Source organism: Diprion similis, chromosome 7 (genome assembly GCF_021155765.1).
Source record: "Diprion similis isolate iyDipSimi1 chromosome 7, iyDipSimi1.1, whole genome shotgun sequence".
Classification (NCBI taxonomy): domain Eukaryota; kingdom Metazoa; phylum Arthropoda; class Insecta; order Hymenoptera; family Diprionidae; genus Diprion; species Diprion similis.
In genome coordinates, this window is record NC_060111.1 from 10,820,159 (window position 1) to 10,843,130 (window position 22,972).

The 22,972-nt window shown below is 36.3% G+C and overlaps 2 protein-coding genes across 2 annotated transcripts; both read left to right on the top strand.

Annotated features, from left to right (window-relative positions):
• The first annotated feature begins 500 nt into the window (after positions 1–500).
• Positions 501–2,502, top strand: LOC124407969. The gene is made up of 6 exons (XM_046884579.1): positions 501–558; positions 642–991; positions 1,067–1,527; positions 1,764–1,789; positions 1,871–2,245; positions 2,327–2,502. Exons 1-6 carry the CDS (start codon positions 501–503, stop codon positions 2,500–2,502), a joined length of 1,446 nt encoding a protein of 481 aa, XP_046740535.1.
• A 19-nt stretch (positions 2,503–2,521) lies between these two features.
• On the top strand, positions 2,522–3,421 carry LOC124407970. The gene has a single exon (XM_046884581.1). The coding sequence runs from the start codon at positions 2,522–2,524 to the stop codon at positions 3,419–3,421; it is 900 nt and encodes a 299-aa protein (XP_046740537.1).
• The last annotated feature ends 19,551 nt before the right edge of the window (positions 3,422–22,972 follow it).

The window sequence follows — 22,972 nt, forward strand, 5'->3', positions numbered from 1 at the left end:
AAAAAAAAAAAAAATTAATAAATGAAACGGATTATGTCCCGACACAATAGTGATTCGCGATCAGAGGATAGTGAAAGGGGGGATTACCAACATGTGAAACTCTTAAAGCGTCTCGAGAAGTTGGAGAAACGACTTCGGACGCAAAGACGCCATCGGCATCATCGACATTCAAGGAATGATCGTAGGTTGAAATTTGTATTAAACCAACGCTCACACCAGATCCGCTGCAGGAATCCTGGGCGCATTGGATGACAAGTTGTGTCTTCCGTATGGTTTCTCCCTAGACGAGTTCTTGGGAGATATTAGTCACTGGTTGACCAATAAAACCGATCTATTCTCAGACAAGTTCTGAAGATCACGAATGCCATTTTGGTTTCTCCCTCGACGAGTTCTTGGGAGATATTAGTCACGAGTTGACCAATAAAGCCGATATTTTTATAAGACAAGTTCTGTAGAGTCAAAATTGTTTTTAGTAAAAATTTTCGTAACAGGTTACGAAGATGCGTCGTTACACTTCTCACGACGGGAACGATCCAGATCAACTTCACGACAAGGCCGGTATAGATCAACCCCGCGACGGAGCCGATCCAGATCAACCTCTCATCGAGTTAGTTCCAAATCACCAACACCTCGAGAATTAGATGTTGTTCCAATTCAAAACGACCTCCCTACCGTAACACAACCTCTAATAATTCAACCGGAACAGCCGAGTGCACCCGGTAGCGAGACTCAACCGCTATGTGAAAACATATTGAAAATACTGGGCAACAAGGTTAGTGAGGAAAAAATTATGAGCAAGGAGGTTCATCCAGATATTGCCTGCAGATGGGAAATGATTCTTACAAAAGGACTTTCCCCTGATTCAAAATCAGAATTGAATACGAAGTACACAGCTCCATCTAATTGCACCCTTATGGAAGCCCCGGTATTAAACCCAGAAGCGAAGGCGGCGATGTTACCTAACACAATTCAGAGAGATGTTAGACTCGCAGTAATCCAAAACCAGATTGTTTGTTGTTTATCAGCTTTGGGTCAAGCATTGACACACCTTATCGAAAATAACTAGACAGGGGACAACGTACAACTGATTGAATGGGTTAGTGATGCAGGTCGCATGTTGTCAGATCTACATCATACTCACTCTGAAACACGACGATTATTCATAACCTCTAGTGTCAATCCGTCAGCTAAGGAAACAATGACAGGGGCTCCAATCGGAAAGTTTTCATTCGGTAATAATTTGGAAGAGCGAGTAAACTCTGCAAAATCCATAGAAAAAATATCATTGGGTTTGAAAAATAATAAACCAGACTATAAAAAACCGGAAAACATGAAGAAATTTTCTTTAAACTCCAAGAGTCTGCCTTACTTCAATCGCAAGAATCAGCAAGCGACCAGAACTCCCAGGTCGGGCAGACAACAACCATACTACAGTCAACAGGACACCCGCAGGAGTTCGAAACCACAAGGCGGCCAGAGATTCAACACCAATGTCAAACAATCATTCCAGAGTTATCGCAGGAAACAGTAATTCCTAGCGTAAGTTACCCGGCAGGAGGGTTGAGGTTTTTCAAATTAGCCTGGGAACAAATATCCACTGATAAAAAACTGTTATCTTGGATAGACGGGTATAAAATTCCGTTTGATACATTACCGTCTCAAAAAACTTCACATTCTGAGCAACGTTGGTCTTCGAATGAAAAACAAAACATCACAGTTTCTATAAACAAATTGTTAGACTTAGGAGCCATTACACGATGCAGCTCAAATCCTAGACAGTTTTTGTCAGGTATATTTCTGGTTCCAAAACCGAATGGCTCGTATAGATTCATTTTGAATCTGAAACAACTAAATAAGTTTCTTATTCCAGAACATTTAAAAATGGAAGATTATAGAACCGCTAGGAGGCTTATATCTCATAAATGTTACACGAGTACTATAGATTTGCAAGATGCATACTTTCTCATTTCTATCCATCCAGAACATAGAAAATATTTGAGATTTTTGTTTGAAAATCAGATTTACGAGTTCACCTGCTTTCCCTTCGGACTCTCGACAGCTCCTTACGTATTCACAAAGATTATGAGACCGGTCCTCAACGAATTGAGAAAAAGGGGGCTGATGTCAGTCGCATACATAGATGATTTTCTATTATTAGGCAACAGTTATCAGTCTTGTCAGGATAATCTGTCACAGACTGTAGATTTGCTACTCAAACTTGGTTTTCTAATTAACGAACAAAAAAGTCAGCTGATTCCTTCGTGCAGTAAAAAATTTTTGGGTTTTGTTTTTAACTCTAATGACATGACTATTGAAATACCCACAGATAAAAGGCTTCATTTGATCAAACAATTAAGAAAGATCAGTATTACTGAAAACTGTAAAATCCGAGAATTTGCAAGTTTTTTGGGAAAAATTACAGCAACATGTCCAGCACTAACTTACGGTTGGGCATACACGAAGTCTTTCGAAAAAGTAAAATTATTAGCATTAGATCATTAAGGGGAATTATGATTGCACAATGAAAATCCCTAGTTATATTAGAGAGGACCTTGACTGGTGGAAAAATAATATACTGGTGGCTAAAAACTCATTGAACAGGTTAAACAAATTTGAATTAGAGATCTTCACAGACGCATCGGTAACTGGCTGGGGAGCCATGTGTGGAGATAACAAGACCCATGGTTATTGGAATGATGTAGAAACACAAAAACACATTAACATTCTGGAATTATTCGCGGCCTTATTCGGATTGAAGTGTTTCGCTTCCAATAAATCGAACTGCGATATTATTTTAAGAATAGATAATACGACCGCTATATCATACATCAATCGTATGGGTGGTATGCAGTGTTCAGAACTCAGTCAAACAGCTAAAAGGTTATGGCAGTGGTGCGAAGAGCGAAACATCTTAGTATTTGCATCATACATTAGCTCATCAGATAACTTTGAAGCAGATATAGAATCAAGAAGATTAGAGAAAGAAACTGAATGGGAACTGAGTGACTTTGCATTCAAAATAATTTTGAATAAATTCAGTATCCCAGATATAGACTTGTTTGCTAGCAGACATAATAAAAAGTGCAACCTTTATGTATCGTGGTTCAGAGATCCAAACTCTATGACTGCCGATGCATTCACCATTTCATGGGAAACTTTTTTATTTTACGCCTTTCCACCCTTTTCAATGATTTTAAGGGTTCTCCGAAAGATACAAAACAGTCAATGTAGAGGCATTTTAGTTGTACCTTTCTGGCCATCCCAGCCTTGGTTTCCGCTATTCAACCTATTACTGGATTCTGAACTAATTACTTTCAAACCTGGTATCAATTTACTTTCCTCTTCCGACAGAGAGCCACATCCCCTTCATCGAAAACTTACCCTGGTGGCCGGCATATTGTCAAACAGACGTACAAATTGAGAGGTATTCCCGAAGAGGCAGCCAAGATTTTGCCTGCTTCAATATGCCCATCGACTCTGAGGCAGTACGATTCTGGGATAAAGCTATGGCATACATTTTGTATCGCGCAGAAAATTGATATCTATAATAGCTCAATTTCAAACATTATCAAGTTTCTCACCTATCAATTTGAATCGGGCTCGTCGTACGGTTCTTTGAATTCCTTTCGTTCAGCTATATCTCTAATCAGAAATGGAGATCTAGGCCAGAATCAGCTTATTAAGAGATTTTTCAAGGGTATACACAATATAAAACCTAGTAAACCAAAATATGAGGTGACTTGGGACCCAAGTGTGGTATTGACATATATTTCTACTCTATACCCGAACGAAAAACTAACTTTGGAAAATTTGACCTTCAAACTAGTATCTCTACTTGCCCTAGTCACCGGTCATAGGATGCATACATTTGCTCTTATAGAGTTGAGCAATATCAATATACTCACTGACATGATTGAAATAAGAATTACGAAACGAAAAAAGACATCTGGTCTGAATAAGGTCCAACCAGTACTAAAACTACCAAATTTTGATAAAAACCCGAATATTTGTGTCGCATCCGTATTAAAAACTTATATCTCAAGGACTGAGAATATCCGTGGTACTATCAGTAGATTGTTCATTTCCACTAGGAAACCGCATAATAAAATTGTCACATCACAAACCCTCAGCAGATGGGTAAAAATTGTATCAGGCAGAAGTGGTTTAGACACGTACATCTTTAGAAGGCTGGACTGGCTCTTTCAGGAGTCAGTGGATAACTCGGAAACTCCACGAGATGTGTCGACTATTTATATACACAAATCATACCTCTAAAAAATATCGAATTTGAAGGTAAAAATGCCAGCCCTCCAAAAGTCAATGATAACAATCTGCTTGAAACCACAGTTCGTCACTCTGTTTCCCTCTTACGACACGCGATCACGGATTCACTCACTCACTTATTTCATAACACCATAGGCATAACCGATTTTCACGAACTTTGCAAATTGATTTTAAGTTTCGATGATGTAAATAAATAATAAGTTATCATAAACATTTCACATTGACAGCGTGGCAGTGGCATGAGGCAGCCATTTTGGTTAAGAGCGGGCAGCGCCATCTGGCTGTTACATTATTAATTAATAACTGCTATACCCAGCGGCCATTTTATTTTATTCATATGTCATCGACCCACTTCGCAACTTTATAATATTATACCGGCCGAATACGGATTCAGATCTATACCAAAATCAATAGGGGTCGAGATTTCGATGCCAAAATTCTGTGTTTAAAATTTAGATTCGATTCATGCATGCGTTCGGGCGGAATCGTGTCTACAAGGCGCTCTGGCGTTGAGAAGAAGAAGAAGAAGAAGAAAAATAATTCTCATTTTCATCATCTTTGACAGCTGATATTGCGGAAACCACTTGACAGATGTCGATCGGACTCTGACACTGACGTTATATCGGCCGGGAGTACCAGCCGTGTGAATCTCATTCAAAAATATTCACGTGTTCCTGCGATATAACGATATGCTTATACACGGGAAGATAGGGAAGTAGTTAGGCCAGGTAAATAATTCTCGGCTAGCTTTCGCCTTTAAAGTATATATATAACTTGGCGGCGATTCGCTGCCGCGAATCTCGATTTCACCTCATTGTTTTCTTTTTGGTCAGAAATAAATTTTTTTTTTTTATTCATCCATCTTCTTCTTTTCAAGCTCGATATTAATTCTATTCTGTACGTTATTAATATTTCTGCGTCGTGTAGTTCTGTGTTTGTGTTCCTCGGAAATTCACAATCGGTCACACGTTGTACAGCGTCTCTGTAAATTTCCATTCTCCGCCATGTGGTTGAAGTTAGTAACGTTACTGTCACAGAATATAAAAAAAAAAATTTTGAGTTTTCATGACTTGACGGCCTTCGAGGAGGTTCAGGCCGGTCCAGTATTGCCTAAATTTCACAAATGAATTTTTGTTTCAAGTTTACAACCCCTAAAAATGACCCTTGTACTACATGACAAGTCATAATCGTAAAATCGACTTTCTCACACTCATAGGTTGAATAATCATTTTGGAATTCCACCTCATCAAGTACTTGAAGTTTCGATCGTATCTATGTACCAAAAGCCACCCTTTGCCTGCAACCCCTCATCGCGGGCATGGTTGAATAAATTATATCTCGGTAACCAAAAATTTGGCCACATTCGGACCACCTCGGAATCACGTCAATATTCAACCTCAATCACCAAAAAAATTTTCATCCGAATCGATGTGTCGGAAGCCACCCTTTACCTGCAACCCTTTCGTTTAACAAATTAAATAAATCATAACTAATTAACGAAAAGTTTGGCCACACTCGGACCACCTCAGAATTATGTCAAAATTCCTCCCTTATAACGAAAAAACTTCAATCCGAATCGATGTGTCGATTGCATATTGTACATTGCTATGTATAGTCAATGCCGAAAATAAGTTCAACGGAATGGTAATTTATTCCTGAAAAAAAAATTGTAAAACATATAAAATTATCAAATTTTGACGTGATAACGTCTTACAAATCGATGAACACCGGTTGCACGCACGAAAAAGTTTCACGTTGCGCCTGAGCCCGAGCGTGCAAGCGAGAAAGCGGACCAAGCGATAGAGAGGCACGATCAGCCCAAGCGTCGGCTTGTACACTTTTATCTCTCTTCTTGCGTGACATCAGAGATAGCAATTCGAATAGTTCTGCTACTTGAACGCCGCCACGCGAGCTTCTTCGAGAACTTCTACAATAACGAGTGTTGAATACGAGACAACGTGCTTCATCAATGTTTCTTTATGAATTTATCACGTAAAACTATCGTCCGTGAACCGACTTTACAGACAACCAATTTTTAAAAATTATTTATTGACAGGATTTCATGGGAAATAAATTAATCTCGCAAGGTCCTGTGATATTCTACGTTAAGTGTGATAGATTTGCCAGAAGAGTGAAAAAATCTTGAAATTTATTGTAATTGTAGATTCAAGTTCGACCTTGAACAACTTTTGAAAGAAGAGTTTTATCACAAAATGACAATAAAATTTTTTTCTAGCGCATTCAATTTCCTACAAGAACATGTATTGGCCAATGTCGAAAGATTTCCGATACGTGACTTATAAAATTCACAATCAGACAGAACGAACAGACTGCTTTCCATGTCCTTTAAATATGGGAAACAGAAAATCTCAATATACGACCTCTAAATATTAATATTAATGGCTAAAATTTAAACGGGCATCTTTCTTCACCTTCCTCCAGCTTTTACAAAGGGGGGTTTTCAAAAAAACAAGAAAAATTATCGATTTTTGTGAATGACACTGAAATACAATATAATATATACGCAACGCAGCGAGCTCGCGGGAGCATTGCCGACGCGTGACGTGACGTTCAATTTTATTATTCTAACCCAGGTATTTTCTCCATAGATTTCTTCTTCTAGTATTGAAATGGAAGGATACAGGTATCTGAAAAAGAAAATCTCCATGAATTGTTGTATGTCCCGCGGAAATGGCAGCAAAATAACAAAAAAACCATCCAAAAAGATTGAAAGAAAACGTTTTCTCCCAAATAAATTTTTTTTATATCGAAGCGCATTTTTTTATGAACATAATGATTGCAAGGTCAGTCCATTCCGATGAATGCTTTCGGAGATATCGATTTTCAAACATAGTGGTGCAACAGTGGGTCACAAGAATGTATATACGTATCTTCAACTCCGCCATTTTTTTAAAAATTTCAAAATCCTTGAAACAGTATTTTTTTTTACATAGTACTACGGATATTTTGAATTGCGCGAAGATCCGTGACTCGACGATTATTTTTTGAGTGAAGTGACGTGGACCTGCATATATACTCGTATTGTAAAATGTAAAGCCTGGAGGAGGTAGGAAACTATTTATAGGTCGCTACCAATTATTGAAATATTTTTAATTTATTCATGTGTGTACGACTTTGCGGACTGATAGAAATATATGTATATATAAATATGTATCACCTCGTTTTGTGTGTAAAAAAGTCTGATCTTTCCAAATTATGGTTCCATTTTTTGATAGATCGTCAACAACAGCCAGAAGACCGTTTTTTTGCGTAAGGACCCTACATTTTCAGAGTAGGATGACCAGAGTGTGGCTCAATTTCTATTTTTTTTTTAAAGATTCTTCACAAATTTTTCGAGTAGTACCTTAAAAAAAAAGTTTAACATTGAACCACCCTAATGAAGGTCATATGAAACGTGCAAAATAAACTAGTGTCTTGGAAAAAATTGGCAAATTTTGTATAAAAAATTATGTCAAATATGACCGGAAAAACCAGTTTTATATACGGATATCATCGGAATTGTACCAACGATATTCCTCGACTATCATTACATTTCGTACAAGGATTTCTGCGCGGTGAAACGCGTGCGGCAGTGTGCTCAGTCACTAGGCTACAGCACACATTGTATTGGCTAACCGCGCTGCTACACGCGTCTACCGCGCGGGAACGCTCACATTAGTATATTGAAAATAAGGGTAGCGGGCGCTTTAGTCACCGCGCAGCGCGCCGCAACAAACTTCAGCAAATTGCGTATAACACCGCGTGAGTGGAAGAAAACGGTTGAACAGATCGACAGTTCGTCGCACGCCTGTAAAAACAACGGTCGCGCTTGCAGCTCAGGATATAATTCTTAGAAGCTTGGTACTCGGATAAGCTGATCGCGTGTATGTTTATATGCTAGCGGACAAAGTGTGATTCCATTAATAAAGGTAATTATATAGATAAAATATAGTTGTTAGTGAGAGCGTGGCTACGATGCCGAGTCCTGCGAAGATGGAACACCAGAAAAATAATCCCGCCGACCACAAGGCACTTGCCCGAATAATTGCATCACACGTGTCTTCGTTCAATGAAGTGAACATCAGCTCGTCTTTGGTAAAGCAGGTAAGAGAATATTATTACTTCGAATTACAAATGCCGATAATTCATTCTCAAAGACGGAGAGAGTAAGCTATCGTTGTCGAAATCATCCTTTGTCTATACACTGATCAAACACGTGTGCGTATGAGGAGATGCCAGATCGCGCGCGTGGCTACCAAATCTCACACATAATACAGGCCTTAGTTAAAGGCTTGCATTTTTTCTACTGTACTCTTGAAAAAGTAAATATTAGTTACTTTCCTTTATCAATGCATTGTATTGTAACTTCGGAAAGTTAAAAGAAGGGTTTGTGAGCATAATTGAGCGAAGAATCAGTCAGTGAAAATGTATGTGAGGTAAAATGTTCTTATTTGTAAATGCGACTTTCTATTTAATTTAACACCCAAAAGGAGACTATTTCAACAAGAATACTGGTTGACGCAGCAACCTTATTCATTTTAAGACATAAGAAAGCTTACAGTTATTTTATCTTTGATGACTACAAGATCACCAGAGAAAAAGGTGATAGTAGTCTGATCAACAAGCACCTTTTTGAGAAATTCCCGTTATAGTGCTTCTGGGATTATGGTTGAGGCGTCATTCGATTCGCAATGCGTCCAGAAACGTTTTGAAAAATTCACGATGGGGAAAACAAATTGCAACATTCAGAAACAATTCAGTAAAAAAAAGTGATAACGCATTTTTATTCATATATCTGAATGGTACACATCACTTTTTTCATTCCTTAAAATTCATATTAAGTGGTTACATTTTGTTTTTGTACGAGTATATGAGCGGATCCACGTCACTTCACTCAAAAAAAAACCGTCAAGTCACGGATCTTTGCGCCATTTGAAATATCCGTAGTATTATGTAAAAAAAAAAATAATTTCAAGGATTTTGAAATTTTTTCAAAAATGGCCGAGTTCGAGCTATGTAAAGTTTTGTATATCACTGTTGCACTGCTATGTTTGAAAATTCATATCTCCGAAAGTATACATCGGAGCGGACTGATCCTGCAATCGAGCTGTTCGTAAAGGAATGCGCTTCGATAAAAAAAAATTTATTCGGGAAAAAAAAATTTCTTTCAATATTTTTTTACCGTTTCTTTTTTTGATTTCGCTGCCATTTCCGCGGGACTAACAACAATTCATGGAGATAGTTTTTTTCGGATACCTGTATCCTTCTTCTTTAATCGAAAAAAAAAAATTGATGGAGAAGTTACTAGGGCCGGAGAAAAAAAATGAAACGTCTCGTCTCGCGTCACCGCGCGCGCCGATCACGTCAGCGCTACTCTCGCGAACTCGGTGTGTTGCGTATATTATATTATACCTCTCACACACTTTCCTCCTCCGCCACACTTCTTTCTGCACGAGCGGTAGCTATCTCCAGCAGCATATGCGATGGGGCTTTCCATCCATTATCGTCCACGTTTGACCTCAACATTTTTTCCTTAATCAATTTTTTTTGATACGTTGTAGAACTATATTAAAAGATGATCTGTGATTGTGAAATTTTCTTTAGCAAACGGTTTTTTTTTAAGTAAATAAGTATATTGGTCATTGAAATTAGATTTAGAAAACTACATTTTTTATTTCGGTTTATAACAACATTAACAAATGACAGATTTTCTTCCATTGTTAAGAATGGATATAGAATGTGAAACTAATAATATATTATTGGTGGAGACTATTTCATCTTTAAGAACAAGCATGAAATTTTGAACTAATAAAACTTATAGATGAAAAACAATTAAATAAAAAATGACTTGCACGTGATTCTCTAAAAATGTTGATGCAAGATTTTAAATTATACATGATTAAAATTTAGCATGTTTGTTTCGATTTTTATTTATGCTAGTTTTAGTATGTATATTACTTAAAAACATCTCACATCGTTAACACAGTAATGAATATTGAGTACTGCATGTTTTGATTTGCAGCTTCTGTTTGTGTATGTATGTTTGTGTACATTTTTGCGTGTATTTTCTCGATCCTTATGTTCTCTTTCTAATAGGAACTGATTGTTTTTTAGGTAAGCCTAGATCGTTTGATAAGTAGAACAAAATGTACCTGCCAGGCTGGTTTATCGGTTTGAGGTTGCAAACATGTAGCAGCGGTCTGCATTTTCATAAATAATAAATGCTCGCAATCAAAAACTGATCAGCCGCAATGTTGGAATCGGCCTAGTCAGAGCCAAGTTGATAAATATAATAAAGGCTGCACTATTGTTAAAATGTTTTCAGATAAGGAACAATTGATTGATTGTAACGCGACGTATACATTTAACGACGTCCAAAATGTACCGCATGAGATGGCAAATTCTTTGTTTGGCCAATACTTGGAATATGAAACAGCTATTGAACCGCTAAGAAAAACTGCGAGAGAGGAAGAGAAAAAAAGAAAAGAACGGGCATATAATATTCTGGATCAAATTTATAGCTTACAAGAATCGAGACGCGATTATAGGTACTACGAAATTTCGTCAGTCGATGATTTAAAGATGCGACTGAAAAAATCTACGTGCCCTCGTGAATTGCAATCGAAGTACGAAGAAAATATTGTAGCAAACAGGAGTGAGTGTTTGACTATTAGCGTATTATCTGAAGGTCAATCAGATTGCTTCCAATGGTTTGAAGAAAGAGCAAAACGAATTACATGCTCCAACAAAGCTCACCGTACAAAAACGAGGCGAGAGGCATTCGAATCTTTGGCGACACAATTCAAAAAGACTAAATTTGATGGCAAAATGACAGAAGCTATTAAATATGGTCTTGAAACAGAGCCGGATGCAAGAAAGTCTTTTGAAGAGCAAACTGGATTGAAAGTCAATTTAGTAGGGTTAAATATAATATACGCAACACACCGAGTTCGCGGGAGTAGCGTTGACGTGGATCGGCGCGCGCGGTGACGCGCGACGAGACGTTTCATTTTTTTTCTCCGGCCCTAGTAACTTCTCCATCAATTTTTTTTTTTTCGATCAAAGAGGAAGGATACAGGTATCCGAAAAAAATTATCTCCATGAATTGTTGTTAGTCCCGCGGAAATGGCAGCGAAATCAAAAAAAGAAACGGTAAAAAAATATTGAAAGAAATTTTTTTTTCCCAAATAAATTTTTTTTTATCGAAGCGCATTCCTTTACGAACAGAACGATTGCAGGATCAGTCCGCTCCGATGTATACTTTCGGAGATATGAATTTTCAAACATAGCAGTGCAACAGTGGTATACAAAACTTTACATAGCTCGAACTCCGCCATTTTTGAAAAAATTTCAAAATCCTTGAAATTGTATTTTTTTTTCACATAATACTACGGATATTTCAAATGGCGCAAAGATCCGTGACTTGACGGTTTTTTTTTGAGTGAAGTGACGTGGATCCGCTCATATATATATATATATATATATATATGAGCGGATATATATATATATGTATATATATATATATGAGCGGATATATATATGTAATATGTTATTCTTATCCCGTTTTGAGGTTAGAATAAAGGCTCAACTGCGTTTCTCTGTAGAATCAAAAGTTTTTTTTATTTACACTATGTACAATATGGTTCATTTCCTTAAATCTTACCTGTAGAATCAAAAGAAACAACATTTAAAGCTGTTATTCCAATCGGTGTATTTCCTTTTACAGTTTTAATTCCTACAGGTTTTACTCTGCGATTTTCTCGTTCTGTTTACTTTCTGTCTTCCTCCTCCTAACGTCGGTAACATAGATCGCAACCGTAAGAGAAGCGGCGATACGAGTAGACGAGAGTCGCGATTTTCTTTACATCTCCCCCCCCCCCCGCGAAGTGGAACGATTACGCGTGATGTTTTAAAGCGGTCGTTCAGCTTTCATCTAACACTGGCGTTAGCTTTGTAATATGGAAGAGGTTCGATTCCGACTTCTTGTGCCCAGTGTCGATTTCGTAGATTGAATTTGAAATCCTCTTTTGTATTTTATATGGTCCGACCCTCAGTTCATCCAGTTTTCTCCTATTTAGTCGATTCCCATTTTCCACGTAGACTCGGTCTCCCATTTTTAACTGTAATTCTTTTCGATGCCGATCAAAGTTCCTTTTATTGTAGTTGTGTGACTTGATCGTGTGTCTCAAAGCTAGTTTCCTATCTCTCTTCAGATCATCATTTGTACCTTTTGATTTTAATTCCTCCGGTAGAATATTTACATTTTCACCTTCCAGTAGGTATTTTGGCGCGAATTTTGTGATTGTGTGATCCGTTTTGTTATACTTTTCTACACACCTTTGTGCGATGGTCGTCCATGCGATTTTCTTCGTACTTTCGTTTATTTCGCATCGTATTTTGTTAATTAAAGTTTGGTTTAACCTTTCGTTGAGGCCATTTGAAAACGGTGCATCAACAGCGGTAAAGACCATTTTGGTGTTTTTCTCTTTCAGAAATTCTTTGAATTCTTTCGAATTTATGCCCGGATATTGATCCGTTAGTATCATGTTGATATTGTAACTTTGTGTCACCATCTCGGTTAATTTTATGAAGTCCTTGGAATTTTGGTTTCTTGATGTCAAGATATAAGCGTATCTCGTGAAATGGTCCACCAAAAGATGCAAATATTTCTTTGTTGACCGAGATCCGCCAAAACCTCCAATCGTGTCAATGGATACGATTTCAAAGGGATATTTCGCTGGACCCAAGTGTGACATTAAACCGTATTTAGATTTTCTTCTTGATTTGTTCTTAGTACAAATCTCACAATTATCACATATTTTTTTTATGTTTGCTATGAGGTTTTTCGCTGTATAGAACGGTGTTATTTTATTCAGTGTTTGAGTTCTTCCGATGTGACAGTACGTCTTGTGTACTTTTTCTATTAGGTTTCTACTGAACTCTTCCGATAGGACGATTTTCTCTCTTTTTCTTGTTTTTTTATAGTAGATTTCATTTTTCATTGTCAGTGTATCTTTTCGTTGTTTATTTAGATTTTTGTGTTGGTCGTTCTTTATATCTACTAGATGAATTAGATTAACTACCTTCAAGAAATCCTCTGCATTCTCGTAGGGTTCCAGAACCGGGTTTCTGCTTAAGGAGTCTGCTTCGTGGTTTAATTTCCCTGGGTTATATTTTATTTTTATATTATATTGCGATAAGTAGTATGTCAAATCCCCTAGTTCTTCATCCGTCCTGGCTTTTATGTTCATGTGTTCCAAGGGTTTGTGGTCGGAATATATCGTAAATTCTTTTTCCATTAACCAATGTTGCCAGTATTTGACGGCTTCTTTTATCGCCAAACATTCTAGGTATATCGCTCTCCTTTTTTTTTGGGTTTCAGTTTATTTTTTTGAGAAATAAGCCACTGGCTTACTATTTCCATTTTCATCCTTTTGTTTTAGTACAGCTCCCACTCCTTTAATGCTTGCGTCTGTGTAGATGTCAATTTCAGCTTCTGGATCGAAAATTTTCAAAACTGGTTCTGAACACATTAATGTCTTTATTTTGTCAAATGCCTCTTGACAAGTTTCTGACCAGTTGAATGGTACTTCTTTCCTTAGTAGGTTGTGAAGTGGATCCAGAGTTATTGCAATGTGTGGTATGAATTTGTGGTGAAAATTTATTTTTCCCAGAAATTGACGTATATTTTTTCTCGTTTCCGGAGCTGGAAAATTCTTAACGGCCGTTAAATAATCCTTCAGAGGCTTGACTGAGTTATTTTCTATTCTGTGACCCAGGTAATTTGCATGATTCTGTGCGAAATTGCATTTTGAAAATTTCAGTCTAAATCCTTCAGTTGATATTGCCTTCAATAGTCTCGACAAATGCGTGATGTGTTCTTCAAAAGTTTTTGAAAAAACTATGATGTCGTCTATGAAGTTTACCGCAAATCCAGAGAGCTTGTTTCTCCGTATAATATTGCTCAGTATTCTTTGGAAGATCGCTGGAGCCGTTTTTAGACCAAATGGGAGGCACGTCCATTGGTAGTGACCTTCCTGTGTAGCAAATGCGGTTTTTTCTCTGTCTTGGATCTTCAGAGGGATCGACCAAAATGCAGAATTGATGTCCAACGTTGTAAAGTACTTGCTATTTACAGTTTTACCCATCAAATCTTCAATTAATGGGAACGGTTGTGATTGAGGAACAATGATTTTGTTCAAGTCTCTAAAGTCTATACATAGTCTCGATCTTCTTCCCTCTTCTTTTTTATATGCCAGAGTGACCGGGGCAGCAAATGGGCTGCATGATTCCTCGATCAGATTTTTCTCCAATAGCTTTGCTATTTGGTTTTCTATTTCTTTCCTATCTTCCATTGTGCATCTATATGGGCGTTTGTAACAGTATCTGTCTACCGTGAGATCAATATGAGCTTCATAGTCTTTTACCCTGCCAATGTCATACTTGTCTTTCGCAAATACTGATTTGTATTTATCTATCAGTTCTTCAATATCTAGTTGTTGTTGTGAACTTAGGTTATTTATTGAGATTTCAAATTCCTCATGGTTTATGTGTTCATTGAAATTTACTTCGTGTTTGTTCACAGGTTTGTTTTCTGGTTCTTTACCTAGTACATCAGGAATTTCGACCCTTTCTCTCTCTATATCTTCTTTTTTTTTTTTTTTTTTGGGGCATCCTCATTTATTTGTTTGTTGTTGCCCTGTAGGATCCTTAGATCTTCATCTTGGGTTAACTTGAATTTCTTGATGCAATCTAGACCGATTAAAAAATCATAATTGAAATTTTCGTTATCCACGATAAAGACATCCATACTTTTTTCAATATCGTAGATTTTTATTTTTAGTGTTACCATACCTTCCGTCTTCTTTACGCCATTAATAGTTTTCAAATTTACCATTTGTATCGTATCTGTGTCTTTTTGTTTTATCTTCAGCAATTTTGCATTAATCAGTGACACGTTTGAGCCCGAGTCATAAACTCCAGAAACTACAAGTGTGTCATTTAGTAGTAAATTTATTTTTATTAATGGTGTTATTTTTAGTTTTTTGGATCTTTTCCGTTTAGCTCTATTTCCAACTCTGAATTATTGACACTTTTTATTTGTTCGGTCCTTTTACTTTTTTCATTTTTTTCCCTAAACCAGCAAGTTGATTCCGGATGGTAACGCTTGCCTTTTTTCTCGCTTTCGCAGATTTGGCATGGTTTTTTTTCTTCAACTTTCGTGGATTTCCTATCGAAATACCTTTCTTTTCTTTCCATTCTTGTTTTATCCACCAGATGTTCTAATTTGCCAATTTCGTTGTAGAGATCCTCAGTTCCTTGTAAAGTTTCTCTGTCTATTTTGTTCGACACGTAGTTTGGTAAGCCGACCGCTATAAGATCTATAAGTGTTTCGGTGTCTATGGATCTCCTTATCTCCAGTAATAGTTTTTCTTTCTTCAGAGCGTAATCCAGCAAGGGGCCTGCTTGATATTTAAAGGCCAGAGCGTATCTAATTGTAGACCACCCTTTATTGGCAAAGGTTTCGCGAAAGTTGCTTTTCCACTTGCTCCATTCTGATTCCACCGTGAGTTTCAAGACCATACAGCTGTACCAATCCACACCGGCTTTCTCCAGGAAAAATTTTAATATTTCAATTATTTTCCTGTCTTCTACGATCATGCATCGTCCGCATTCTTTTTCAAAATCCTGTACCCATTGGTGGGCGTTCGAATTTTTCCCATCAAATTTTTCAATCGTAAAGTCTTTCGCTATTTTTGCCAAGTTTTGGACTTCAGATTTTTGTTGTTTTTCCTCGAGCACTTTTTCCAACAATTTTTTTATCGTTTCATCTGCGGTACTTTGTGTGGTCTCGACTGCTTTTTCCGTAATTTCCTCTAAATAGTAATCTCCGAACTGCAGATTTTCTTCTTCATCCAAGTATACTTTTCTTAATTCTTCTGTTAGAGTAATCCAGATTTTCCTATATTGGTTCCTCTTTGTTAGTGTCTTTTTTATCTTAGCAAATACTTGTGATGTTGTTAGTTCCTTGTGTAAATTCGTCGGCTGGTATTCATCCGGCACGCCGTAGGTGCACCCATCTGTTGTGGCTATTGAGATCAGACATAATATTGTCGATTTCCCATCTGCCGATCCTCTCATCTTAAAATCAAACCTTAGTTTGTCCATCTTTTGAAATATTTGCAGAAATGTTGTTTTGTAATATGTTATTCTTATCCCGTTTTGAGGTTAGAATAAAGGCTCAACTGCGTTTCTCTGTAGAATCAAAAGTTTTTTTTATTTACACTATGTACAATATGGTTCATTTCCTTAAATCTTACCTGTAGAATCAAAAGAAACAACATTTAAAGCTGTTATTCCAATCGGTGTATTTCCTTTTACAGTTTTAATTCCTACAGGTTTTACTCTGCGATTTTCTCGTTCTGTTTACTTTCTGTCTTCCTCCTCCTAACGTCGGTAACATAGATCGCAACCGTAAGAGAAGCGGCGATACGAGTAGACGAGAGTCGCGATTTTCTTTACATATATATATGTATATATATATATATGAGCGGATATATATATGTCAGTCTGAGACTAGCCCAAACTAAAGCACGACACGTCAGAGGTCGCCCCCGCACGACACTCATACAAAGCGAGGCACGCGGCCGATCGCACTCGTCAGTCGTAACTGTGTGATAAGAGCAGTAACACGTTGATATACGTGGACGACTCATAGCGCTTGTTGCAAAGCATTATAATTAAGGTCAATTATTAATTATAATAAACTCAAGCTGTACATGTTGTTGATTCAGGTAAACCTGTGTACAATCTTGTATATGTGCATATAGTGTACAATCTAGAATATGTGTATATAGTGTAAATATATTTCCAGTTATTACAAGCATCAACCGCAGTACGAATTATTTCCCGACTTGTAAGACAAGGGAATTGTCTTATAAATCAACAACATCAAAATGGCTGTCGTTCGAGCAAGATTCTGCTTTGTCTCTGAGGCATTGGACACAAAAACCACCATTTTGAGAGTCCGCACTATTCAATTAGAAGGAGAGGACACGACTTATGAATTCCCGGAACACCTTTCAACGAAAGAGAATCATCAAAACCTTTTCGAAACAAAGATAGTGAAGAATATACTCAAGAGTGTAAAAACACGTGGGAAGTTCCGGAAGGTGTGGATTTCGCTAGTAGAGGAACTTGAAGGAAATTACTTAGATGAAGAGGGAAACGTATGTTACGACGGTATGTATTTGGATGAGTGTCGGGCATATGTTGACCCCAGTCCCGTTCCCACCCAAAACCATGAAACTTTCTCACATGAAAAGATATCATCGCGAGTATAAAACATGATTCTGGATAAATTTTCTGGAAAAAACCAGAACGCGGCTATTTTTATGGATCTTTTCGTGAGTGAGTGCACTCGTTTAAGATGTACAGAAGAAAATTACGCAGAGACGTTGAGATTTTTTTTGGAGGGTCCGGCCCTTGACTGGTTTCAAAGTTTTTTAAAAATAAATAAGATCACACGGCCATGGGAGCATTGGAAAAATGCTTTTATAGATACTTTTGCCGTGATAGGGTGGCCAGAAATAAAGTATGCATATGAGTTTCGTTATTTAAATGGGTCTTTTTTAGAGTACGCGCTAAAAAAGAGAAATCTGCTTTTAGACACAGATGCTAAAATATCAGAGAATACTCAAATAAATTTAATTGTTTTGGGTTTACCAGCAAAAATTCAATCGCACATAAATAGAAAAGATCTAAATACAATTGATAATTTAATGTCACGCATAAATCAGTCAGAAGGTCTAATAGAAAAAGAAAAAAAAATTAAAACAAAAATCCCTGAGGAAAATAAATTAGAGAGAAAACCGTGCCCCTACTGCAATAAAAAAGGATTTCCAAACAGGTATCACTCGGAAGATATGTGCAGGTTAAAACTCTATGATAAAGAGAAAACAAAAAATGATGAAATAAGAATAATAAATAATACGAATATTAAAGAGAGCGTAGCGTTTTCCGACGAATCAAAAAACGGATTGCGACCCCACTTATCAGATTAAGAATAGGTATCGAGGATACGCCAGTCATTGCGGTATATGACTCGGGAGCAAATGTATCAATAATAAATTATGATACAGTAAAAAAATTAAAATTAAACAAAAAAATAAGTGGGGAAAATAAACTAAATACATTTGCAGGCACTACGAGTACGTTAGGCTCAATAAAGCTAAAAACAAAAATCTTTGAAATTTCCAATACAATATGTTTTTATATTGTAAAAAGTGACTCCTTTCATGATGACATTTTGTTAGGTTTAGATGCAATTAAAGAATTTAAACTTTGTCAAGATGAAAATTTGAAAATTTTTCAAAAGGATACAAAGAAATGTCAGGCACATGAGAATATGAAAACAGAGTCTATTTCAACGAACACAGTTGTAAACAGTGAGAGCTCTTTGGAACGGGTATGGAATAAACACAAAGAGCTGTTTACAGAAGACAAATTCGAAGTAGGCAGAGTAAAAGGCTACGAGGCGACAGTAAAGCTTACCGAAAATAAATACATTGCGCGTAAACCGTACAAATGCTCTATAGCGGATAACGAAGAAATAAAATCGCAAATAAAATCCTTATTGAGAGTAGGTTTAATTGAACGCTCTACTAGTTCTTTCGCATCCCCGGTAACTCTTGTTTTAAAGAAGGAAGAAGGGAGAAAGTCACGGTTATGCGTAGACTATAGCGAACTAAATAAAATAATCATACCAGAATGCCATCCATTTCCAATTATTGATGATCTGTTAATTAGAGTACGGGATTGCAAAATCTTTTCAAAATTGGATGTGAACTCGGCCTTCTGGTCAATCTCGATTAGAGAAAAAGATAGATATAAAACCGCGTTCATAACCCAAAACGGGCATTGGCAATGGAAATGTTTGCCTTTTGGATTAAAATCGTCTCCAGCAATTTTTCAGAGAATTCTGAGCGATGTATTAGCGAAAAATAATCTCGAGACTTTCGCGATAAACTACATTGACGATATTTTGATTTTCTCAGAAAATTATTCAGATCATTTACGGCACATTAACGAAGTTCTCATCGCCATAGAAAAAGCGGGCTTTAAATTAAACAAGAAAAAATGCACATTTGCAAAAAAATCAGTTATCTATTTAGGACATGAAATCAAAGAAAATGAGATAAAGCCTCTAAATGATAACTTAATCCCAATTAAAAATTCTCCTACACCACAAAATCAAAAAAATGTTAGGCAACTTTTGGGCAAAATAAATTTCTACTTAAAGTATATACCACAAGCTTCGGTAGCGTTAGAACCACTACATAATTTACTTAGAAAAAATATAAAATTTGAATGGACACAAGAGTGTGAAGACAGCTTTAAAGAAATAAAAAACTATCTCAGCTCTGAGCCGATATTGGCAATTTTTGACCCAAAACTTCCCATATACATTTTCACAGATGCATCTAAAAAAGGAGTAGCGGCAATTTTGAAACAACCTCAAAAAGACAACGCGATAAAACCAGTCTTTTTCTTCTCAAAAAAATTAACAAAATCACAAGAAAATAAACGCGCTATTTTCTTGGAAGTCCTGGCGATAAAAGTGGGTATTTTATATTGGCAATATAAACTTATAGGAAATAGATTCACGATCTTTACAGACCACAAACCGCTGGAAAATTTTAATGTAAAAAAGAGTAAAGATCCTGAATTATTAGCTTTACTAAACTACATTTCAAATTTTGATTTCGAAATCAAGTATAACCCAGGCAAAAATAATGCAGAAGCAGATAGCTTTTCTCGAAACCCAGTACTAGATGAAAGCACAAGCAGTGAAACAGCGATAAAAATAGTAAATTTTCTATCAATGGAAGAATTGATGAACGACCAAAAACAATTAAACATAAAAAAAGACGATAAAATAGTAAAAAAAAATAACATTTGTTATAAAATTCTAAATAACAAAGAAAAAATATGGGTTTCGGAAAATTTAGGTATTCGAGTGATAAAAAATATTCACAACGAAAGTCATATGGGAGTTAAGCAGTTAACTCTGACTTTAACCCCGAAATACTATTTTACAAACATGCATAAACATATAAAACTTATCTGTCGAGCATGCGACACGTGTGTAAGAAATAAATCGAGGTTCGGAAATTTTATTCAACCTCTCTCTCAATTAGGCCCAGCGTCGGAGCCCTTTCAAATAACATCATTGGATACAATAGGAGGGTTCAGCGGAAACAAGTCACCAAAAAAATACTTGCATTTAGTCGTAGACCATTTCACGAAGTACGCTTTTGTAGTGACCTCAAAAACACAGACAGCAAAAAATTTCATAAACCTGGTTAAAAAAGTTCAGAAAAAGGGAAAAATAAAATTACTTCTAACTGATCAATACGCTGGAATAAATGCAAAAGAATTTAAAACGTTTCTAAAAGCAGAAAACGTAACAAACATTTTCACCGCGGTAGATTGCCCCTTTTCAAACGGGCAAAATGAACGGACAAACCAAACACTAGTTAATTCGATTAGGTGTAAAATTTTTGAAAATAAAGACAGGCCGTGGTCAGTCATAGCTGAACAGTGTGTAGAAAACTACAATAATACGATACACAGCACAACAAAATTTACACCGAATTATCTTTTAAACGGAATTGATAAATCCTTTTTCCCTTCGGAACTTAACGAAAACAATTTGGAAAATCTGGAAAAAAACAGAAAGATAGCATTTTTAAATGCACAAAAAATCCATAATCAAAATAAAGTTTATTATGATAAACATAAGCGTGAAATAACATACGAAGTCGGTGATCTTGTTTATATCCAAAACGGAAATCGTTTAAATAGGAAAAAGCTGGATCCGGTCAGGGTGGGTCCCTTTAAAATAAAACATAAAATTTCGGAATTATTGTATGTTATTGACTCGGGATTTAAAACACCAGAGTCAAACGTGTATCATGCAAGTAAAATGATTCCCTATTTCCAGACTCCTGACTCCTGTAACATATGTTCTGGGGGGGGGGGGGGGGAGAGGGGGGATGTAAGTCTGAGACTAGCCCAAACTAAAGCACGACACGTCAGAGGTCGCCCCCGCACGACACTCATACCAAGCGAGGCACGCGGCCGATCGCACTCGTCAGTCGTAACTGTGTGATAAGAGCAGTAACACGTTGATATACGTGGACGACTCATAGCGCTTGTCGCAAAGCATTATAATTAAGGTCAATTATTAATTATAATAAACTCAAGCTGTACATGTTGTTGATTCAGGTAAACCTGTGTACAATCTTGTATATGTGCAATGTGCATATAGTGTACAATCTAGAATATGTGTATATAGTGTAAATATATTTCCAGTTATTACAAGCATCAACCGCAGTACGAATTATTTCCCGACTTGTAAGACAAGGGAATTGTCTTATATATATATATATATATATATATATATATATATATATATATATATATATATATATATATATATATATATATATATTATAAGCGAATCGCGCCGGGCGCACGGTCGTCACATCACCCGTTTTTTCAGTACTATTTTCACCTCTGTATTAAAATTATAAATATAGGTGAAAGAGTTCCGGGAGTTCGTACTTACTTTTAGGAAATTTCCTGCTTTGTAAGAATATTTTTTTACATTTGCGATATCCGCAATAGTTTTTGAGATATTCGCAAATAACGAAATGCGTTTTTCTCTTTACTGAATTGTTTATAACTTTTGCAATTTTTTGTTCCACATCTTGATTTTTTGAATTTACGGAAAAAATTTTCTACAACTTTAACTTGAAGCTTTTTTATAAAATCAATATTCGTGAAGCTATCACGCCTTGCATGTTGTGGTACCGGGTCCGAGGTTTTTAAAAACCAGGCATGCATAGTATAATGATAAAAATTCAATAAACATTTCGAAAAATCTTGATGATATTGGCATAATTAATAATAAATAATTTGCCTTCTTACCTGCAAAACTTAGAGACTTCCCGTTGACATTTAAAAAAATTTTTTTATTATATTTCATACAATTGAATAATACTTTATACCTCGGAATGACCTTCGATTATTATCAAATTATTAATTATATACTGATGGAATAATAAACAAACTAATAGGAGAACAGGAAATTCCTTTAAAAAGGCATGGCAAATTTATTATTAAGAACATACCATATAAAAAAAACATGTATCTAATTCGAGTCTGGTGCGTTTCAGGGGGTGCCCTGGTCGATTTTTAGATTGCCGTATGTATCTTCGTCTATCAAAGTCTACGTATCGCAAGCGCCGAAAAAGGCTTAACAGCCCCATTATATACTCTATTCTGAACAAAAACGCTCCAATACGTTTTCATTTGAGGAAGGATTAAGGAAATTGCATGGATACGGCGAAATCGCAATAGTGACTTCGTAGAATTCATGAAATATCTTTATTTCAACGTCCAATGAAACTGCATTTGAGTATTTTTATTCCGAATTGCGTGTCGAATGAGATTGCTAGCCCCTTTTCGCGTTTGAAATACGTAGACTTCGATATTATATATTTGAAGACCTTAGTTAACTTTTCGTCAGTCACCACCCGTTAAACGCACTAGAATCGAGTAGGATTTATGATTTTTTTCTTATTCTGTTTTTGAAAATGAATTTTCCATCCCCTTTATTAAT

Bases quoted from the DNA above. Each gene is read 5' to 3' on its own strand.
- LOC124407969 (XM_046884579.1), top strand. From the start codon at position 501: ATGCGTCGTTACACTTCTCACGACGGGAACGATCCAGATCAACTTCAC. The intron at 992-1,066 runs GTAATCCAAAAC...GAAAATAACTAG, and splicing joins AGAGAGATGTTAGACTCGCA to ACAGGGGACAACGTACAACT. The intron at 2,246-2,326 runs GTCAGCTGATTC...AAATACCCACAG, and splicing joins TCTAATTAACGAACAAAAAA to ATAAAAGGCTTCATTTGATC.
- LOC124407970 (XM_046884581.1), top strand. From the start codon at position 2,522: ATGAAAATCCCTAGTTATATTAGAGAGGACCTTGACTGGTGGAAAAAT.